The sequence below is a fragment of the Megalops cyprinoides genome, chromosome 4 (assembly GCF_013368585.1).
Source record: "Megalops cyprinoides isolate fMegCyp1 chromosome 4, fMegCyp1.pri, whole genome shotgun sequence".
In the NCBI taxonomy this organism is placed as follows: domain Eukaryota; kingdom Metazoa; phylum Chordata; class Actinopteri; order Elopiformes; family Megalopidae; genus Megalops; species Megalops cyprinoides.
This window is the reverse complement of record NC_050586.1, coordinates 26,679,967-26,704,031: the sequence shown is the minus strand read 5'-3', so window position 1 is coordinate 26,704,031 and position 24,065 is coordinate 26,679,967. Positions and strand designations below refer to the sequence as shown.

General features: G+C 46.6%; 1 protein-coding gene across 1 annotated transcript in view; it reads right to left on the bottom strand.

Annotated features, from left to right (window-relative positions):
* fbxl17 (F-box and leucine-rich repeat protein 17) overlaps positions 1 to 24,065 on the bottom strand; it is a 253,387-nt gene that overhangs the window by 168,257 nt on the left and 61,065 nt on the right. Inside the window, exon 6 of the mRNA XM_036527484.1 lies at positions 3,228 to 3,335. Coding sequence (XP_036383377.1) covers positions 3,228 to 3,335 — 108 coding nt within the window. The remainder of the gene's footprint in view (positions 1 to 3,227; positions 3,336 to 24,065) is intronic.

Below are 24,065 nucleotides of genomic sequence, written 5' to 3'. Positions count from 1 at the left end.
TTTATACATTTGTTTGAGTGGCGTCATCCAAAATTATGCATGGAGCACAGTCAAGAGAACTGACACCAACATCAAGACACCTACATCTTGAAATACGTAGCAGGTACTGATAATCTCCTTAGCACTTACATTCCAATAATGAACTTACAACCCTGCGCCCATGCGCAAAACATCCATAAGATGTTTTTTTTTTCCAAAAATGTAAATTTAAGAAGCTGAATTGAAAAAAAAACTGGAAAAGGAGGCGATTTTTCCTGGTGAGAGCATTTCCTTGGCCTGAGTGATTAACGACTCTCTGCTTCAGATAATGATATGAAAGATGGGAGTCCTCCGAGTAATAAAAATTTCAGCAAATTAAATAAGTCATTTTTCAGTTGATGACTGACATTTAAAGTGTAAAAAACAAGGCACTGAAGCAGTGAGTGAGAGTGGGAACAGAAGCGAGGGACAGGAGAGATTATGGCCGTAATGCCATCTTTTTCCTGGGTCAGCGAGGTAACAGATGCTGCGGGTACAAGCATGTTCACCTGCAGAGCATTCAAACATGTCAGCATGGCTCATTCACAGGAAGGACGGCAAAGACAGGCGAAAAGGTAAAAGGTTACTCCAAAAAAACAAAAAAAAACAGTGAAAGACCCATTACACACACAAACACATTCACAACCACACGCTCAAACGCGCGCGCACACACATACACACACACACACACACACACACACACACACACACACACACACACACACACACACACACACAGACACACACACACACACACAAATGTAGGGAGCTATCAATATGACATCCGTTTCAGGACTTTCCAGGACATGAGGAAGAAGAAGGGAGGTGCGGGGGTGTGAGAAGCAGGAGCCGTGCTGTCCGGCGCGCTGCGCAGGAAGCAGACTCTACATCTCCTCAGCTTTCACACCCCCTCTCAGCCAGGAGGTCTGATCGCACCAGACAGCCGACAGCAGGAGCAGGTCTACACCGAAATATCAGAGTCGGACAAAAGGCACCCGGCTCGCCTCCGCCCGGCACCGCAGAGGCACGGAGCGAGGGAACGAAGGCGCGGATGACAAGCTCAATGTTTAGGTTCAAGAAGCTGAGTGAGAAGAGCAGGCCATCCAGCCCAGCCAGGCTCATCATTCTCTATCCTACAACGTACCTAGCACTGCGTCAGGCCTGGTTTCCAACACTCGAAGAAGAAAAAAGCTCCTTTCACCCACTCAAAAAAAGAGTGAATACGAGGGAAGGGAAAACTACAACGTTTTTTCCTGAATAAGAAGGAAATGTAGAACTCTTTTTTTTTTTTTTTTTTTAATTTGGCCGAATCTCGCACTTCTCCCATTGCTAAAGAAACGCCACTCAGCGACATCCAGGGGGAATGCGACGGCTTTCCCCTCTGACTCCAGGCTTACTGGTGTTTGCCACGCTCTGTAACAGTCTTGTGAAACGCTTCAGACGGTGGCCCAAACCTCTTCAGGAACAAATGTAGCGTGCCATTCCATATTGCACCATGTTACGCGGCTCGCGGCATTGGCGGTAATTAAGGTTTGCAGGAGGAACAGGCATTGATCAACGCACTGAAGCAAGGAATCTGTGTCACAGGACAGATTAAAAATAAAGAACACCCTCTTTAACACTACCTTATAATTTCCACCCAGGCACTGACAATTATCTTTTTTAATTTGTCTGTGTGCGGATATTTTAGCCATGAATCCCTCCTCATTAACATGCTAATGCAGGAACTGCGGGGTGCACCTCTGTTGTGGAGTGTTCAGATCCAGCTCATTACACCTTAATGAGATCTAAACTTTAAACCAAACTTTCTTCCACTCAAGTAATAAGCGCAACTCTTGCACTTTTTAACAGATTTGTTATTATTTATTATTTTTTAATCGTTGTCACAGAAGTTCCAAATTTTCATCTAAAATAAGCTTGAAAATGTACCATTTAAACATTTTGTTGTATGGTTTAAGTGTCCCAAAAAAATCGGTGTCTTGCACTTATCCTTTTTAAACATTGTTTTTCTCGGGGAACGTTCAATATTGAGCTGGTGAATGTAACTTTAAGTGCAATTACTCGAGCCTTGCTTTGCATTTGCTGATACGAGCAGCTCCGTGCCTTATTTAACAGGACGGTGGGGGAGGACAGAAGAATGACTTTGTTCACATTCACGCAGGGGGAGGCCTCATCACAGTGAACCACCACAGCGCAGTCATACCTTACCCACTCACACTGCTGCATGTTGACTGCATCAGCTCGGGTTCAAGTTAAAATCAGGGATACAACAACAGCGTCTTATCCAGGATTAAAAACTGCAAACTTCCGGTTAAACGTCCAGTTACCTATGATGCACCTACTCCACACTCAAACTGTGACTTTAACTGCCACATCAAACAGATAAAACGGTCATCCATTTCAATGCTGAGAGAGATTGGGAGTAAGAGAGACTCAGAGTGGAGTGTCAAATGTCTGATCACCATAAATATGTCCGATTACATGCCGTCACTCAACCGTACTTAAGCTGAGAGCGGCAGTCTACATCATGTGACCATGCGAGCATTCAAGCACGACATGAGGGCAGGAAACATACCACAGGTGAAATGCGAAGCAGGGTTTGTCATTTCGAAATGTCTCAATGGAGCCATTTCACCATTATTGGTCTTTTCACCGCGGCTCTGTAACTCTCTCCCAGAGTTTAACTTTGAAATAATTATTGACTCTTTCTGGAGAGCTTCATTTCAGGCATATATACATAATTCATTTCAAAGAGAACAGAGCTGATGGTTTTACCGAGAATGACTCTCGATGCCCTTGAAATTAAATTTTTAACCGCATGCTGTGTGCCTTTCGGGCAAACGTGTCCAAAAAAAAAAAAACTGGGAGAATGAGGACCACAAACGAACTACAACAGGGCCAAAACCAGGCCAGGTTGACTAAACGCCTCGCTCTGGAGTAAATCGTGGTGACCCCACATGGGAATCGAACTGCCAACTACTGCCACAGAAGCCCAGCTCCTTAACCGAATCACCCCACATTCAGGTAACATCTGATGTCATCAGGTGGAAGTGGCCACGCCCTTTCAGTTCCACCCAATGGCCCAGGGATGACAGTGCTGAGTCATACCAATCACAGACTCTCAACAGCACAGTGATGCACACACAGATCAGGGGACAGGGAACAGCGAGACATATAAGATCAGGGGGGAAGAGAATGGGATGACTCACCCTGGTGAGGTGGATGACCCCGAGAGAGGTCACAGAGCAGCCCATGAAGCCCACAAACTGCAGCTCTGAACAGTGTTCGGCAAATGCCCGCACCGACTTATCCGTCACCTGGAGAAAGAGGGAGAGAGACAGAGGGAGTGATGAAGATGAGGATGAGGATGTCTGTGTGGTGTCATACAGATCATCAGCACAGCGGTGATCTGGGAAGCATGGCAGTCCTGTGCAAGGTGCATATTAAACCTATTAGCCGTCTGCGAAGTCCCACAATTACAACACTAAATAGCCCTTAAAGAAGAGTAGGCCCGAATTGTGACAAAGTGCTCCATTATTCACATCAAAATTCAAAATGTTCATCAACAAAAAATGAAGAATCCAATCATGAAGGAGAGCTTAAAACCCTGGAATAAAATAAGAATGACTAATATAATAATAATTATTCTCAATATTAATCGTATTTTATATGAAGTTGGTAGGTAAGAGAATGCAGTGAATAATATTTTACACAGAAAGAACTGGAGTTTTATATAGTGCTTGGTCGGGGGGATATTTGAATATCAAATTTTTCTAAAGGCACCTCCCTTATTTAACAGGTCATGTGACTGGGTGATTTGAGGTTCCAGGACATAGGAGGTGGGGGATGGAGCTTTCCCCAAGCTTTTTAATAACTCCAGTAATTTCACGCAGACTGTTTTACAATTTGAAGAACTGAAAAAAAAAAATCATTTTGTAAATGCATTAAGACAGAACCTCCACACTCATTACATGAAACACTCATAAAAGATGTACTTCACACAGAAAATTCACAAATGATTAAAAAATCATTTTAGAAAGGTCTGAGTGCCAACACAAAATAAAGGAGAAATACAATGTATTAAATACATGTTGAAGGCTTCAGAAGATGAAAATGCAGAGCAACTCGTTCTCATTTCCAGACTGAACGTATTTCAGTTAGGTTGTGCCCTAATCTTAATCACCTCCTCAAACAGGATAAATAACCTGAGTGATCTGACAGACAATAATAACAATAACAATAATAATAAGATAAGTAATTGATTTCAGGGGCAAGGAAGGCAAGCGCCACACTGTTGTAAGACCTGCTTTTGACCTTTTTGACATCAGACGTGCACCTTCCCCTCCATCTCCACACACAACGCAAATCCGAATGTTTAAACTCCCCTTTCGGCTGGGAACTCCACAGGGTGAAGCAGATGAGCTGTGCATTAGCAGCTTGCTCCTCCCACCTCCCCCCACCCCCCCGCTGTCCCGTACGCATGTCTCTGCATACGAATCCCAAATCAATCCGAGCGCCGTGCCGATCCGCACAGCGTGCTCCGCCCTTCGCAGGGGTGCCACATCCGTAATTCCGCTCCACGCGCCCCTGAAGGTCACCGCCCTGCGCCCCGCTCCCGCTGTATTTATATATTTATAAACATACGCACACGCCGAGGTCTCTGCAGGGCAAAGCTGCGCACGCCAGCCCTGCCTCATCTCAAACGGTCTCTCATCTTCCCTCACCTGACCAGCCTCCACTATGCGGATGCAAATATCAACCAAATACCAAACCAACAGAAAGAAAGAGGAATATTTCATGATTCCAATTGGCTATCAGTCCATCAGCCTAAAAACATCCGTCCATAACCAAAAATACAGTGTTTCAAAGGCATCATTTTGAGTGAGCAGGTATTAATTTCACAATCTGTGAGCTATTTTTCGGGATATTTGTTCACGACAAAACCTGAGTTTCTCCTGAATGAGCAGAGAGCTTCTTGCTTTATGGACATCGAGCCAACCATCAACAGCTGCCTTCTTCTGACAGCACTCTATTTGCAAGTCACCAACTCTTCCTAGCATGAAGTGGCCTCATTGCACTCCAGAAGTTACATTTTTATGTAGATGCAGAGAGCACAGCAGTGGTTCAGCCAGAAGGATATCTGTGGATGTGTACCTCAGTCTTCACATTTTCTACAATTCTGAGAACTCTGGTTTGATCCAACACAAAAAGCTGCCAGCGCTTTTCGTTAATTTCCCAAAGAAAAGAACGGTCGCTAGCAGCCTCTGTTTACAAATGTCACCTGGTCGCTCAGAGTATCTCCAGATCTGGTGACAAAATCATCAAGTTGGCAACACAGGCCTCCAGCCAAAAACTAGAGTTTGGGGAGAAGTGTGAGTAGAAATTAAACTGCTCCAAATCATTCAATCACTGCAGAAATGCAAATATATCCTCATGGATTTTGAATACATGACAGGCAACATGTTTTTTTGATCCTCCACCCTCCTCTGAATTTTAAAATGCATTTTCTTTCTTTTAAGTTTGTTCCCACTTTTTCTGGCTGGCATTAACATCCCCCCCCCCCCCCCCCCCATTAGAGAAAGTGGGTCGTTTGCGCTCCCTTTCAGGTCGCCATGTCTCCGCTTTGCAAAGGATGGAAATTCTTTTATGATATTTCAAACGCACCTTTATCGGGCACGAAAGAACGAGTGAGAAAAGGCCTGCTTCCACGCTGGTGGAATTTATCTGCAAACTCAAAGACAAACACAAATCAAAGGGCCCAAAGTCTCTTTTTTATTTCTGCCTGCTTAACATTGTGCAATTACTTTTTTTTTTTCAACTAAAATGCAGAGCCCCCCCCCCCAAAAAAAAACACAACATTGACTGACCTAATCAACTTCAACAGAATTATGGGATTAAAAGTTGGCAGCTGGACACCAAAAAAGTGTCCTTTGTCAAACCAGGGGAATGTAAACAGAAGAGACCACATTATATCCTCACGCAATGTGTGAGGTGCTCCTCCCACGCACCTTAGGAAACGTCTGTATGGAACGTGGTCGGTAATGAGCTCTGTGACACTTCTTTTTCAGTGGCTCATTCAGCAAGGTGTGTGTCTTGAGTGCAGGCTGAGCTGTACAGTCCGGGTACAAAACCGATGTCACCTGCCAGTACTGGCTTTGTTCCCCTGAGGATGAGGGCTACCTCATCCCACTGCTATCAGGCAGACCGTGTGATTTGTCTCCTGCAATGATGTTGCCTGGATTACATCATCCACAGTTCTAGCACCTATCCTCTGATTGGCACCCACTTCACTTTTGTGCACTGTGGACTTCATCTTGCTGCAGCTAACAAGACAAGCCTAATGTACAATTTGGGACTCTGTAGCAGAGGTGTAAAGAGGTTAAAAAAAAAAAAACAACATTAAAGAGTACTATACCCAAAGACAACTTGACTGACTGATGGATTGATTGCTTTGACTGAAAACAAGAATGCAAAAAGAGAATGCAAACATTTCATATAAATTAACTGCACCTTTCATCTCTGAAACTTACATTCACAGCAGAGAATCTTATTATAAAAGAATAGGATCAGCTCTTGTGAAAGCCTGAAGGTATAGTGTGTCATTTATATTTAAAGAGAAGCAACAGAAACACCTTCCTCACTGTAGTAAAATCACCCCCCCCCATACATTGTTTCATGATAAAAATTCCTCCAAGAACATTAAAGATCATACCTTCTGAGTTCGTCTTTCTGAAATGAGTAACTACCACCCACAGATCGCCGTAATGCTCCTCTTTTTACTTCAATATAAATTATACAAATTTAATATTTTTTGATGTAATTCAGGGAACTGAACAAGGATAAGCAACACCATCAAAGCATCAAAATCTTTTCTTTTTTTGCTGAGAAATGAAGAGTACTGGAGGAGAATTTTTTTATGAATTTTATTCTTCCGATGATGGACAGGGAATCTGGGGGGGGTGGGATATGGGGGACACAAGGGAAATATGCAAACTGTTCCTGTCATAACTATTAATATAGTCATCACCGTGACTCCATTTACGGTTTAGAGTTATGCAGTCATTCACACATACATTACACATATACATACACAATATGTGTGTAAGTATTTATGTGTGTGGGTTTTGTGTGTGTGTGTGTGTGTGTGTGTGTGTGTGCGTGCACATGTGTGTGTTCATATGGTTGCGAGCATGTGTGTGTTCATGCATATGTATGTATATATGCATTTGTGTGTGTGTGAATGTGCATGTTGATATATAATCGGAGGCAAAAAAGAAAAAACAGAGAAGCCACCTTTTTATGAGAAAAAAAGGCATTATGACACACACTGTGTATTGATCTGTCCCCTACTTCTAATGCGGTAGAAAAAGATTATGCTCAGCTGGTGAAACGCACTTACGGTGTCTCTGCCTGTGAAAGCAGTAAGGGAGGCCTGACCACACAGCCAAACTCACGGCATATAAAGAGAAGCCCATCCGGCCTGCCGAGGAATACGTCAGCTTTTTTCCAGCACATAGAGCAGTTGTCTTGAGAAAAATGATACCTGTGAGAAAAACTAACATTACCAAATGGTAACTAACCAAATCTAACCAACCTTATCAATACCTAACCGGACTCTGAACACCTGCCTCTCTGGACGGTACGGGAGTGGCACCACAAAGCCCCGGACGGGCACACAGACCTTCCTACGCACTGAGTCACACGCAGTGTCCTGCCAGAGATCCTCTGAGGCCAGCTCAATCAATCACAGAGATCCCCCGAGATGAGCTCAAGCAGGAAGGAGAGGTGTAAAAAGCAGATATTTGACAGTGTATAATCTGTGGGACATGCAGAGCAGAGTGACTACCGCAGGGTTTGTTTTGGTAACTTTCCCCCAGGGAGCTCACAAACACATGCACTCACACAGATAGACTCACTCATTTACATGCCCATACACTCTCTCTCTCTCTCTCTCTCTCTCTCTCTCTCTCTCTCTCTCTCTCTCTCTCTCTCTCTCTCTCTCTCTCTCTCTCTCTCTCTCTCTCTCTCTCTCTCTCTCTCACACACACACACACACCCATATACAGATTCACACAGACTCACACGCAAACGCACACACACTAACATAGAGTCACACAGAAACACACACCCACTCACACGCAAATGCACAGGCACCAAAAAAACACCCCGAATGGCGAACCCTGCTAATCAAATCTTAAGAAGTTCAAGGGGAGAACTCTCAGAACATCTAATCTGTTTTAATGAACCCCTGACTCGACTGTACACAACACGCCATGAGTTTGGCCTCCCTGAACCTGGTGCTTTCGTCTCCCTGGGTAACTGCTGGGCGCGTTTGTCACGCGTGACACACGTCAGGCCCCGCGGGAGCCGCATCCCTTTGCGAGAGGGCCAGATTCCTCTCCGCTGCGCAAACGCAGTGATTAAGGAGCGCGCACTCCATCTCCGCTCTCCTCCGCGTCAGGTGATTACCCCGGGGCCTTTCCTCCTGTCGTTTTTTACTCTCGTTGCTGTTGTTGTTGTCGCCTCCCCGCCACTCTTCATGGCCTCCGCCTGCCGCTATCTTAAAGGTTATCAGGACGGGACTGAACAAGATAGAGAACCATGGGAGAGAAACCTGGGCAACGGAACTGTCATCCATCTTTCAACACCTCGCCCGCAGTGCTAGTGTCCACCCACAGGGGGCACTGTGATTCCTGCAGAGCGGCAGAGTGTGCTCTGCTTGCTGACAGAGCCAACAAGGAGACATCTCTGCTGCATCACAGGGGGATACAGATATTAGATTCACACACACACTCACTCACTCACACACGCACACACACACTCGCACGCACACATTCACGCACACTCGGGCACACACACACTCGCACACACACGAATGTACAGTCACATATGCACTCGTGTGCACACATTCAGACTAGTATTGTTGCATGAAAGTGGTTTTCAGAGGGGGTCTGGACGTCGTAAAGGTCTCGGCCAGCTGAGGTGAAAATGATCACTTCACTTATGAGAAGAGCAGGAACAATAAGCAGGCCTGATGAGGGACACCCTCTCCCATCAACCACCATTTACAAGCTGATCTCAGTACAGAAGCTCTCCAATCACACCTGTGACCAGTTTTATTTTTAACCGGACCCCAGGACAGCTCCTCATGCGCCATCCTCTAATTAAATCTCAGTTAACAGCCATCTAACCACACTCAGAAAGCAGTAATGATCCTGTCAAATCCTAAGAACCCTGTTGAACCTTAAGTGTTTTTCTATGTGTCTCTGCTCCACCTGGTTCTTCAGGAATGTATAGCATTGTACCAGCCCCTGACTCCAGATGGTTATGTGTTACGGTCCCAGGACAGGTCTGTTGCACCTAAACAAATGCGCTCACCCGAGGAACAACTCCACTGTTGATCCCCCACGAATCAAGCCTTTTGAATCAGCCATTCTCGGGCCATATGTAGTACGCTTCAACATGTCCAAACATACTCTCTCTCGGTTTCACCTGTATCTGGATGGCATACACCTGCTGTCCTTTGTAGTGCTGTCATGTTTTTTTCCAGTTTCTATTTTCCATTTCTATTTACCTGACAGAGTGCAAGTCCTCATTATCCAGCATGCATTCTCGACGATGAGTTCTCGCACACCTGCGTCGTTTTTAAAAAGTCATCAGAGAGGATAGGAAGGTTGGTTTTTCAGACACTTTTCTATTTTTTTTTTGGTCCTAGGAGCACAACCTCACAGCATCATAAATTAATTCGTGCATCTGCCTGCTTTCCCAACCACATGTGCTGGATTCAATTAAAGACACAGAGGGCACCTTGCGTTTGCATGGGCACCTTGCATTCTGGCAGCACACTGCGGCCAATTCAACCCACCACTGCAGCGGCAAACAGCCAGCAGCAATCAGACAGCCTTTTAACACCCACACCGTGTTAACAACACACTGTAACGCTGCAGCAGGCTTAACTGGCAGCAGCTGGCACGCACCTGCATGCTGCCATTCACACGCTGGCACCAGGATGCGCTGGGTTTAACGCCTGAGTTTTCGCAAACTGCACACTTTTAAAATCGCTATCAGTTGGCTGGGGCTTCAGACATGCGGATTGCTAACAGCCCTGTGCGATGGATGGCCATGCCCTCAAGGGGGTGCACTTGTGTATGAAGTCTCTTTATGCTTCATTAACCAAGCTACTTACTCTAGTTCTGGGTGCCGGACACCGTTTTGAGAGTCACCACAAACGTTGCCTCAAGATTTCAGCTGCTTCGCGACGGTTTAGATTTACTTCAGAAATGGCAGTGTGGTGTGATCGTAGGGGAGCTAGTGGGTTGCTGGTTTGAATCCTAGATGGGTCTGTGCAGAGGTACAGTGCCCTTGAAGACCCTGGATAAATCTGGAGCTCTGTAAAGGAGGTGTGAGGTGTGTCAGAGACTGCTCTGTAATAGACTGCAAAGCGAGGGAGCCCCAGCCCAGCTGGTAACCAACTCTCACAGCCTGCTGCCACGGTAACAGGTGGATTTTGCTCATTTCACAGCTCTGCAATGGCTCGACACGCAAAATCATCCAAAACTGCAAGTCGGCAGCGACTTCGCGCCACTCCCTCCAATCAGGAGTGAGAAAGAGAGCAGGACTGGGAGGAGGTTGTAATTCAGTGAGATACAGTTGCAACAGAAAGGTTTTCCAACCAATCAGAATGTCTGCTGGCTCCATGGCACAGACTTTACGAGGCTCTTCAAATCCATCAGAACAGCTCTCTGGGGTTGGGGGATGGGGGGGAGGGGGGCTGTGGAAATTAAAGACAGGTCCCTTGAATTGATTTTCTGTTAAAATACCCAGGAAACCTGGCACTTTTCTTCCTGGGGGTAGCGTGCGCCCCAATCTGAATTTTCACAGTCGGAGCACCTGCCTGACAAATGAGCTGCTGCATTCCAGGCGGAATATTATTCACATCAACAGCCCGTGCTTTCTGCGTGATCCACAAGACAGAAACGGCCGTTAGCAAGGGGGTCCGTATATCGACGGGGGGAGAGGGCAACCGGGTTGAATTAGGTGCCCCTCTGCCACAGGATCGAAACGATTCATCTTAAAGCAATTAGCGTTGCAGCTACTCTGCTTTAGTGCTTATTACGGGTTCAGCAGCTGTTTAATCATTGTAAGATCTGCTGCATTGCTTTGAATGGGGGCAGAGGTGATCTGGCAGATTGATCACTAACTCAGAGTGGAGGAGAGGAAGAGGTGGGGGGGGGGGGGTCGGCAGGAAGGGAGAGGAGAGAAAGAGAGCAGCAGGACCAGAAACCTGAAGGCTGCAGGTTCGATACAGCTACTTAACCTGTCAGGTACTTAACCCGAACAGCCAGCTGTACAGACTAATTAGGCATCAGTGATGTAAGGCATGCGAGTCAGCCGTGGGTAGGGAAATAAAGGGGGGCGGAGCAGAGGCGAGGAGCGCTGGCATTGCAGAGACGGCTGCTGCAGAAGGAGCGCGGGAGATTAGGCCGCCTTTCACAAAGCCGGACCGCCATCTCTCTGTATGCACACGCTGCTATTTAAATGATAATCACCCCCCCGCCTGCCACTGGGATGACATGACACAGAAGATAACGCTGAGAGGAGAGACGCCTGTCGACAGGCACGCGGAGACAATCAAACAGAAGTCGAACATGACATCCGGACACAGCGGAGCCAGGGCAGAACGCCCACCTTCAGCCCACGAGCCGCGCTGAAGCCGCGCTGGCCTCCTGCCAGTAGGGGGCACACTGCTTCAAAACACTGGGCCACCCAGGCGCAATGGGCCGTCCAGACTGGGATGGCGGTGACCAAAAACCATTATGCTCCGTGAAAAAAGGCTTTACACTGACACTTCAGTCCTGGGGAAAACAGCGCATTTACACCTAACTGGCTGTACATTCGTTTGGCTGTAACAGACATGAGAACATGGCTTTATCATAAGCCTCCGTTTGGTTTCTGTTGGGTTTTCTTTTGTTTTGATTAATTAAAAAAACTTGCAAGTGACCAGACGTGACATCATGCACATCCCAGTGCAAGAGCAAAGCCAGGGGGACAGGGCGGAGTGTGGCTCGTATCAATTCCTGCTCATTTCCCATGATTCCTGCGTCTCTCCCGGCCGTCTCTGCGTTTCTGTCCTGCTCGAGGCGCGAGAGCAAAGCTCTGCGAGGGCCAATATGGAGCAAGCATCTGCCGTTTGTCCGCTTTGCTGGGGTTTGTGTCCCCCGTCGCCTCGATCGCTGCGTCCGGATATTTAATAGCTGCCTGGGAGAGCAGCGAGGGCAATTACTGCCCATCGATGTCAGGCTGCAGAAAGAGCACACCATCCCACCCAACCCCACGAAATGCAGCGCAATCCAAACCTGCTTTACTCTACACATCCTGACTACACGGTGAACTACTGCACAAGCCAAGCTGCCAGTCAAAACATGAAAAAGGGCTGGAAAAAATAATGACACAGTAAGTCATTAACATGGATTTATTATATTATAACAGTTACAACGGTTCGAAATCATAATGATGACAGAAAGCTGGTAAACAGCAGTGCTAATAATTCTGACGTGCAAATGTGCCGATGGTTTGTCAAATTAATTTACCATTTATTCATCTGTATCTCTCTGCTCCCCTCTCTTGTCTCGGCCTCTCCCTCCCTCCCTCGCTCGCTCTCTCTCTCTCTCTCCTCACTAACAGGGCTTTCCGCCGCTCATCTGGTTCCCTCCTCCTCATTAACGCCACTCTCGGGAGCGGGCCCTCCCCGAGCCACGCAAGCAGTCAGCGCAGATGGAGTGATGCTGAGGGCCATCGAGAGACGCGGGGCGAATTAGACACCAGCCCATTCTTTCTCATTACTTCATTTGCCCTTCTTAACAAGAGATGATAACTCGCAGCAATTTTCCGGAGGAAAGGAAGAAAGAAAGAAAGAAAAAAAAAAAAAAAACAGTCGGCACAGCAAAAACGCTAATCATTAATTTTCATAGCAACGTCCGGGGTGTTCACACAACACGTATTTCTGCTGTTTGTTTATTTGCCTTTTTTCCTCCCCTCCACCTTTATCCCACCCACGGAGAGCAAAGCGATTTCAAGCGAGTAAATAAATCACGGAGGCAGACATGCGGGCCCACAGAACAAACAGGCAGGACCGCAGTGGCCATCGCTGCCGAGAGCCCGGCGCGGGCCACATTTGCACACACAGACCAGGGCGTGTGGAGGCGTGATCCGGCCTTTTCCCTTCTCCACTGTCCTGCCCGGGCATTAAGGAGGTGACAAGCAGTCTCGCTTCTAGTCCTTACCCATCAGCCAGCCAATGGGGCCTTGGAGGTAGGGTGGGGGGCGGGATCAAGGGTCAGGGTTACTGTGTGCCGTTTTTTCCCCACCAAATCAAGAAACTAGGGGGCCCCGGCTCTGGCCCAGCCGGAGTGAGGCAGTAGAAGAAAAGCGCTACCCTCCAAATAAACATGTTCCTCTTCCTCTGCCACCTTCTGGCACTCTCGGGGCAAGCAGCCAGTCTTTGGCACGGGGACAGTTGGGCCTGGCCCGGTCATATCTTGCTGTGCTCTGGTTCCACCTGCCTTTGGGAACGATGAGGACGGTGCAACTTTTCGCACTGAGTCCAAATGCCAATACCATGGAAAAGGCAGGAGATTTTAGGAGCAGCTCTGTGGGCTGGTGCATCAGTCCAAATGGCTAACCATCAGAGGGTAGATAATGCCAAAAGATTCAGCAAAAGCTTAACCAAGCTGGAATACAGATGGATATCTTAGCTGGAAGAGAGTCTCACCACTGACTGTAGATGTGTGCATAGCATCCTAAAGTCACCTGGGGCAGGTTTAGAGCCACCTGGGGCAGGATTAGAGTCACCTGGGGCAAGTGTAGAGCAGGATTAGTCTCACCTGGGGCAGGTTTATGGTGACCTGGGGCAGGTTCACAGTCACATGGAGCAGATATAAGGTCACCTGGGCCATTTTGCAAGAAAGGAAACTTAAGGGAAAGCATGTATTTGGAGGTAGAAAACGCTACCAAATCCACCTTGGAAGGTCAATTTACTTGATGTGTACCTTTAGGATCACACTGCACACTTGTCTTGGGGTTCATTTTTAAATACTCACAGGCTGACTGCTTCAGCAAACCTCTACCCTTATATGGAGGGCCAAGTGGATGCGCATGACAAACAACAAGACAAAAGGTAAACCACTTATCGTTCTCCAGAGAGCAGTCTGTTTGATAAAACATGAACCCATACAGCAAGGCTTCACAGGTTTACAGGCTACATCACTAACCAGCAAATATGCAGCGTTCTCGCAACATTGCTGTAACATTGCAGCATAGTTATAACAACCGGCAAACACTGTCCGAATGTTATGCACATGCAGAACAGAGTTGCCAGCCAAGAGTAGAGACCAAGGAAATACTAATAATAATGCTTCCAGACAGCTCATCAAACACAGGCCTTCAGAAATCCCCATTAAAATTTATGGGATGTCTAAATTTATGAATATGTTTTAGAGGTGCTCCCGAGGAAGCTTTGGCTGTTTTCGATAACCGTGTGAAAGTCGCACTACAAAAGCAATCCACCTGAATATGCTTTCTACACGCCAGGATCAAGCTGCATCCAGAGCGTTTTTCCAATACAATAAAAAAAAAAAAAAAAACACCCCATAAATGCTCTCTCTCGCCATGAATATTTACCGCACGGAATTACACCCAAAATCATTTCATCACAGCCAATAAACTTCACAAGCACCTGGCTTTCAGATCACGATTTGGGGGTTGGGGGTGAGGTTATAGCATCGTTTTTTATCTTGAGAGAGAATGCGTTTAAAATCTCTGCACACCGAGTCACAAGAATGTAATCAATCCTCAATTCTCAATTTAATATGAAGTGCGTGAGCACAGAGTTCAGCGGCACACTCCGGCACGCACACACTCCCTCACGTAGCGGCGAAGGGCCTCATTAATACACCACGCTGTACAGGAAATGTCCACATCAACACCCCAGAGCGGGAGACACATGGACAAGGCTTCCAAACCAAACAAAATAAACACGCTAGAGAAGCCCTTTTCGGCGGATCTTAAGGGTTTCTCTGCTTAAATAAAGGAAAAAATGTGCACAATCAAGCAAATCTGATATTGCAAATCTGATATATCTGATATGAAAAAAATGTGTTACAGTTTTAATTTGTCGGTACTTTCAGAGGGCTACAGTAATTGCACAAAAAACTAATATCTAACGACAAATTAAGTTACCTGAATCTCTGTAGTATGATGGAAACACACACACACATGCGCACACACACAAACACACACATATGCACACATACAAACTCAAGCGTACACATGCAGAAACACACGCACGCAAACACACAAGCCCACACACACACAAGCGCACACACACGGATAGCTAGTTGAAGTAGCAGAGCAGGGACACCCGCCCCATTCAACGGCTCCACTCTCAGCAGTACGGCAACCAAGGGAGACTGCTTGGTAGGCCATCACCCGGAAATCATAAGCATTTCGGTGACTCAGTAGCACCCTCCCCTGTTTGCCAAAAGAGGCGTCATCCGGCATCAGGACACCCAGCTAATTGTGCCACAGGGAGTATTTTATTTACCAACTCATTAAAAAAAGACACAGTAGCACGGTAATTAAACTCAGAGTTCAACTTTCTGATGGCCCTGTGGCACTCACAGCAGGGGGTCCCTGAAACCCGCAGCGGGAACCGGCGTTGACCTTGCGTTTGTTCTGATTAAATCACTGGCATTTATTTCTTTTTTTCATATGAGGGATTGAATTATGCTAAAAACAATTAGAATACAAATGAATGAATCATATACGGTATGAATAAACATTCTCCTCGGTGAGGAGGCTGAAAGATCGCTGGCGTGTTTTTCTAATTACAGGGGCCATTTTCTGTGTGTGTGGCTGTAATGACACCGTATCCGTACGAGAGGTTTCATCTGTCCTCCATGTATGTGCACACACACGGAATCACATTACCTTACATTACATTTACTTAGCAAACGCTCTTATCCTGGGCCTACTTTTCATCCATTAAAACAGCTGGATATTTACAAAGGTAATTCGGGTTAAGTGCCTTGCCTAAGGGTATGACCACCTGGGAGGAGCATGAAAAAACACAACTTTTTTCGGTTACTAGCTCCGCTCCTTACAGCTACACCACTCTGCTGCTCCTTACTGCTACACCACACTGTTGCTCCTTACCACTACACTAGTTATATATACACACCAGCACACACACAGATACACTTGGATTTTGCTTTCTCTTAGCAGTAGATAAAATGCTTATGCTTCACAAGACAAAGTTACATTAGGCTGAATGGATGATGTACCTGAAACTCATTTGCAGAGCTTACACTTTTCTGATAAGACATTTTTCAGCAAGGCAGACCCATGAGGGTTTTATCCAGAACGTTCCATACAAATGAACAGCACAGGGACTGTGGGAGGGAGTCTCTTCGGCTGACTTTTGATAGCTTGTCACTTCTAGCCTGGCTAGCACAGCCAGTGTTTTAAAAGACTGACTGAATGGGCTCTGGTCATATTGGTTCCTTTCATGTATATGCCCACTAGTGGTAAAACATTGTTACTACGCCAGCCTCTCAACGAGCAAGGGAGCCAGGCATTAAGTGAGGGACACGCCCATATCACCTGCGTACATGGAACAATGAACCAATCAGATCTGATTTCAGGTCATGGGTGTAGTCTGTTACAGCTTCCTGGAGTGATCAGGGAAGGGAAACATCTCTTGAGGTTGTAATTTACTTTGTGAGGGATGTATTACGACTTGTCAGACAGCATTAAACCACAGGTTGACCAGTACAAAACATGTTTGTGAAACCGATCAATGCCATTTTCCCCTCTACCTAGAACGCTGACACAAAGCGGGCCTGAACCCCACCCTGCCCCCAAGCTCTTCAGCACAGCTTCAGGCAGTGATTAACACAGCACTGTGATAGGCTCAGCCGACAGTACTTCACCTGACACAGACCTTAGACATCTAATCTTCAGACGCCTCACCCCAAACACACCCGGTTTAAGTCTGATTTCACTGAACGAAAAAAAATCAAATGGAGAATTCATGAATGACTGAAAGGAAGAAATCCATAAAGCACTGTTCCCCTTTCCACTCTCTATTCAGATTTCTTTTTGTAAATGGACTTCCTGCGATGAATCGGCAGCGGTCGGCGGACTCCGCGCATTGAGAGACGCTGACATTTTTGGGCGACAGGTTTAACAGCTGTGATTGAACCACGGGCAGGAAGTGAATGATGGAGAGCACGATTTCAACGGGATATCTGACAGGTGCGCGGCAGGGAAGGATAGAATGACGCGAAAAAACACGAGTTTCTGAGTAACGGGCCGATTAGAGCACGTCCTCTGAATCGGGTTGCGGGTGCCGGCATACCAACGAGGCCCGAGGCAAGCGACAGGGACGGCCTGTGGGGTCATGGAGGAGTTTGGAGCGGCGCGGGATTTCAGCGCAATTCGACCGACAGGGGCTGATTGCTTATTAATTGCAGTTATTGACTTTTGAGTCCTGCAGAGACGGTGGAGCCAGCTGTATGAAACAAATAAGGCCGAGACAGGCTGCGTGAGACGGCTCTTTAATACGAGGAACACCTGGATCCACGCCAATACCCCCCCCCCCCTACAACCCCCCCACAACACCCCCTTCCTCAGCCCTTCGCTGTCTCATCCCTTCGGACCTCGGTCTCCCTGCTAGAGACGTACCGGTAAATAACCCTCCTCGTCAATAGACTTCATTATACCACAAGTGTCAACAACAGCAAACAAGAGGGATTAATGAGAAGGAGAGATGCATGAGGCTGGCTTCCAAACCGAGCAGAGGAAAAAACTTTGTGGCTTATCTATCTGCTCCTGCACTTCGGAGACCAACTTTTCTGCACCACGGAGCAAATCTGAGAATTTCTTTCTTTCTTTTTTTTTTTTTTAAACTCGGTAATTCGTTACGATTTGTCACAGACTTCCAGAGGTGCGGCATTAAAGCAAAAAGCACTCACTCATTTTGCCATTAGTCTATTGTGTGTTTTGTGTGAAGCAAGTGAACTGAATCACTGCAATATGGAAGATGGACACAAGCTCACAATGGTGACTAATATTCAAGTGCTGCCATTTTCCCCTCAGCCAAGGCTAACATTCTGCCCTGCTATTAACCACCAGTGAATCGCACATTGACTGGGGAGCGGGCGAAGGAGCCAGGGAAAAGTGAGGGAAGGAGAGGGGGAGAGAGAATGAAAGCGTGAGAGGGAGGGCAAGAGAGGAGAGAGAGAGAAAGACAAGTGGAGGGTGGGCATATTCTTCTTCATTTGAGGGACTGCTTCCCCGCAGAACAGAGGCTGTCAGGCGTGAGGTTCTCCACACTAATTACTCTGTATTTAATAAGTGACATTCACATGACAGTCTGAACAACCCAATTTATGTTGGGATTTTTTTTTTTTTTTTTTTTTTTTAAATCAGGTTCTCTGAAAAAAACCCTCAACGATTGGAGAGGTTCTGGTGAAAACGCAGCGCCGCTGGATATAAATCACTTTCTAATTAAGTCCTGCTTATTAACGAAGGGAGAGAGAGCCCTGCCACCCAGCTACCACCTCCGCAAAGAGAGAGAGAAAGGCAGAGAGACAGAGCAACAGAGACTAGAGATACAGAGATACAGAGCTCAGACACAGAGACACAGGTACTCAGCTGCCACAGAGAGATGCAGGTACTCTACTGCCAGAGAGAGACACGGGTACTCTACTGCCACACAGAGACACAGGTACTCCACTGTCATATTTCGCTGAGTAATCAACCACCTACAGGGTGGACCACCCCATCACTCTCCCCACCTCAGCCTTTAAAGTTAACACACACACATACAAAAACACACACACACACAGATGCTCTCACTCCGCAGCTCAGCACTCTGGCCGCTCTATGGCCAGAGGATCGATATCGCCCACAGCTTCTGCCACCATGACGCTCATAGTTCATAACTGGCTATAGATGCTGGAAATTAATCGCCCTTTTCAGGTTGCAGGGGGTCAGTTTATGGAGACGCACAGACTGAAATCATAGACTCTCCCCCCTCCCCTACCCCCACCCTATATGTCATGCCCGTTATAGAACGTTCCGGAATGTTCATCTGCAGCCCTGTGTTTTGTGATGGGTTGTGACCCCTTGTGGGACACTGCTGTGGTGTAGAGATTGACAGGACCCCTCAAATGTTCTACTGCCCACATCCTTCTTCCACCACAACGACATGAAACAGAGCACCAAATACACAACAAAGTAAAATTAATAATAAAAATCCAACCGATCAAACACAGCTACAGCGCTTTGAGGTGAGGAAACGCAAACTGACATAAATCATTTTAACTCTGAATTTTAACATGAGGCATTTTAACATTTATTCTTTTTTTAGCCTGTGGTCAATATGTTTGGATGCCAAAAAATTAGGACTTGACATTGCATTTAAGTCAGATGTAGAATAAATAAGAAATGTTGAATAAATATGAAAGACTAAATAAGTAAGAATGAAAGAAACAAAGACAGAAAGAGAAAAAAGCTAAGGGAAAGATAAAAAAAAACAACACAAAGAGAGAAAATGCGTGTAACCGAGTCGCTCATGTCTTCGGTGCCCCGTTCCCCCCTTGTTTTCAGACGTGTACATTAAGCCCCGTGTTTATTTCCAAACTGACTGTCACTTGAGCCCAGCTGACCCCTGCTAGAGAGGCCGCGGAGGCTGCAGACAGCACACAGACACAGGGTCTCCAGCTGAGGGGGGGGGTGCGCTGACACGCTCGTTTCGCCCCGGGGGCCTGCGGCCGCGAGCGGACCGGCAACCGGGGGCAGCTGTCACCGACGACACGCGCAAATCGCCGGCCCGCTCGAGCTCCCAGCGTCCTCCCCCCCCCGCGGACTGGGGGCAGCGAGAGGGCCGTGTTTTCTATAAACGCTCCCTCGTTTGTTTGCTGGCTTATTTATTTATTTTATTTAGTTTACCGCTGTTGATTGGAGAGGACGCGTACGAGGCCTGCGGGACCCCGGGCTACCGCTGGAGAAAAGGTCACACTCTCTCGCTCGTTTGACAAAAACAGAAACAGCCTGCGCTCCCGTGAACTTTTGAGTTCTATGCTCTCAACTTTCGCTCGGAATCTGTGTCAAACCCTTCCCTCCAAGAATAAATTACCTTTAGACGCACAAAGCAAACGTGTGGTGGAACTATTGCTTTTTTTCTAGGGCATTTTTTCTGAGTCAGACAAAGAGAGGAGGGGCTCACTGTGTCTAACAAGAGTGACTAAAATAAGCACCAATAAAGGTGTGGTGTAGAGGTTAAGCAGCTGGGCTCATGACCGAGAGGTTGCAGGTTTTATTCCCCTATGGGGCACTGCTACTGTACCCTCGATCAAAGTACAAAACCCAAAGTCCCAAACAGATTGCTGTGGAATGCTAAGTAGAGTAAGCTGCACTGAATTACTAAAGATATGAGACATAAAAGATAACAATAAATAACACACAGAAGATAGTAATAAAAGTCTTTCAGAAATGATACATGCAGTTGCTTCAGTAATATATTTAGCAACATAAGGCACTCTGGATAAGAGCACCAGCTAGGCAAATATGTAATGTAATTTTATCATTATTATTACCAGCTTGTAGGTTTTTAGATGTCATGTTCCTTTGTTCTGAGCCTGTAAGCAGCAAACTAACAAGTTTGCAGGCATCTTTGTTTAGGGTTTAAAATACAGCTTCAAATCCCAAGCTCAGACAGCTTCTCACTGACCACTTCTGATCAAAGTGTGCACACAAAGCATGCTCAATACAACAATACCTCCTCTGCCTGTGTCTACCTACAGACATAGTTATATGGATTTCACTCACTGCCTCCTCCTGCAGCAAAACAATGAGAATATCTGCAGCCTACAGAGGCCCATTGATTCCTTCTCTGCCTTTTTTCCCCCTTTAACAAACGCAGGTTTCTGCGTCGTTCCTTTATAGAGCAAAAAACCCCAGCGGGGAGTCTGGCCCCCGCCTCACCCCTCACACTGCGTCTGAAAGACGGGACCGAAACAGCATCTCTAGGCATCAGCGTCGAACGACCTTGATGGTCCACACCGTGTTTGTTCTCGTCCGGCGAGGAAATCTGCATGGCCTCTCGCTGTGAAGATTGAGCGCGCGGCTCGCTTTCCTGCCCCGGTTAGTTTGCCATCCGAAATTGCCTGTCATTTAAACAATGACTTCTGCGAGGAGTTCCTCACAGCATCTGCCTCCGCTTTAACAGGGCCCTCAGCATTACGGGGAGAGGGAAAATAAAAAAGGAAAGAAAAACCCACAGATAGATTTTTACTCCCTGCGGATCAATAGTGTTAGAGAATGTATTGCGGAAATCAAATTGCACTTTGCAAATCGGAACGTTTTATTCTTCTGACAAGGTAACAAGCCTCAGTCGCGAAGTATCTGAGAAACACATGAAAATGGATTTTACCCCTGCAACCGGAGAGTGGGCATGCACAAAATGAGGGGGGAAAAAAATATAATAATAATGTGAAAAGTTTGAAGCGCTATCGCAAACCGTTTTCGGCAACAAAGACAGAGAAATCTCTCTTCAGTAAATGGCGGTAAGACACAGGCCTGCCTGTTTGGTCTCTCGGCTGCTAACATCAATAAAAAACGATCAAAAGTTAGACACAATTTAACAGTCGATGCAAAAGGGTTATTTCTTCCTTTATTTTTCTGCATACTCGCAAGTAAAAGGGGATTTTATTAATTCCACAAGTTATTAAAGGTTATTATGGCACACCCTCCCGCGCTGACTCCTCTCTCATGTAATGCTTCCCCACGGGGCGCTTGTTGATGAAAAACAAGAGGACTTGCAAAATCCAAATATTGGATTGTGCGGTTTGTGGGTCTTCAGAGAGCGCCCCGTTTTGAAATTGACGGAGCGGTGTTTATGGGCGAGGCACTGCGCGGCGCTGCCTGGCGTCGGAGAGCCTTGAAGGGGATCAATCCGAGCCGCCCGCGTTCGCAAACCCGGCGAGGCCCCAGCTCGGCTCAGGCCCCTCGCCTTATTTGAGCGATATCGATCCTATTCGTCTTGATTAGGAAATCGCCCCTCTGATGTTAATCCGCCGCTATTAAAAAGCCCCGCTCGCTCCGACCAAAGACACTTTAGCCGAGTCAAAGCCAGTTAAGCTCCGGGAGAAATAAATAAAGCAATAAAAAATGTCATGGCCCATGAAAAATACATTTCATCTTTGGCGGAGGCCCGTTCCTTTACTGTAAGGAGCTTTGTTTAGTTGCCGCGCCCGTTTGATTGCGCGTTTTCCCTCTTTACGATTTGAGCGCTTGGATACGCTCGGCGAGGCCTTTGTCTGATCCCCTTCATCCCGCTCTTCAAAGACGCTGCAGTCCACCATCGGCCGAGCCTCTGCGCAGACAGCTTTGCGTTTCTATTAATTACCCGCTTCTGATGCATAAACTCACAACATAAAGTTCTCAGGAGCCCAATGATCCTGGGAAAAAGGCCACAAATGCAAAGGAGCAGTAGCAGTGTGCTGCACCAAAACCCTGAGGTTGCAGGTTTGAATCCTGGGTGAGGAAGTGTCCTGCTCCTGAGAAAGGGCCATCGTTTCTGTCAATATCTAGCTGAAAGACACTCGGTGTGGCTGTTTAATGAATAACAATAATAAAAATAATAACCACCTGCACTCTGTGTGACATTCTAATGAGTTACAACGACAAACATTATGAGCAGGCCCTGACCACCAGTCAAGTCTCAAACACATAACAGAATCCCATGACCAAAACTGAAACTGACATTAGAAAATGAGATTATAATAACATAACTACAAAGTATATAAATATAATCATTATAAAATCATATTATAATATTCCTGTGAGATTTTACCAGCAGGATTTTGGAATCACCACGACTGTGTGTAACAGATTTACTTATTCACTTATTTATTTATTTACACTTCTAGCTCAGACTGCTCCTCTCTGGCGACCTATTCTACCTGGAGTCAACACCGTATGTGTCACAGTCTGCAAATTAATTAACTGAATATCCCCCCTCTATTAATGGTGTTCATGAAGTGACATACAGACAAGCCATCACATTCCCCAACAAAAGCCTGTGACACCGACCATTTTAGCATGGGATTAGTCTGATTCCCTCTAGCGTTCTCCGGGATTTGTCAGCAGTTGTGTGGTACACTGTGTTTCCAGATTTAGTCAGGTTCACTGAGGAATAATGCTGCAGGTTTGAACAGAGTGGCAGGTCGGTCCGGCCCCCATCGCTCCGTTCCCTGGGAGTCATTAGCCTCCGCGCCGCTCGGGATTACCACTGACTCATAATCCCTGAAACCAGTCAACAAGCAGCGACCAAATGGATATTTCTCCCCTCGTTAACTTTTTCAATTACGGCGGATTACAGGTGATTTCTAACCGCCTTTCCCCGCAGACCGGAGAGACGGGAGAGTAATGAAAGCCGCCGGGGGAGTTTGTCTGCACGCCACGCCGGCTTCCTCTGCACCATGCTGGCCCTCCCCATGCACGCCACAGCCAGCACGCCGCCGATCGGCAGTTCGGGTCAACCTGATCCAGTGCACAGATGATACGCCATTTATTCAACAGAAATTCAGCTCAGGGTACTTAACACTGACAGTTCTGTCTCTGCCACTGTTGAATTAAAAAAAAAAAGTGCTTCTGATTTGTGACCTCATGAATATTCACAAAGGGGTGTGACCAGAGCCAGGAACTCCATACCATAAACCCCAGGACATAAAGAACCCAAAGTGGACAATCATGATTGTGAACTAAACAGGTCAAAAAAAGAAGGGAAAGATTTAGGAGAGTCTTTGGAGGTGAAATTACTGCTGGTTTTGTGAAGAAAACTGGTTTTGTGGAGCTGATGCAACAACTACTAAAGCAGGCAGAGCTCCGTCTTGTGTCCAATGCCACTCTGAGCTTCAGATGCCACCTCCTTTACATTTTAAATAAAAAAAATTCACATGCAGGCTCCTCAAGACACATTC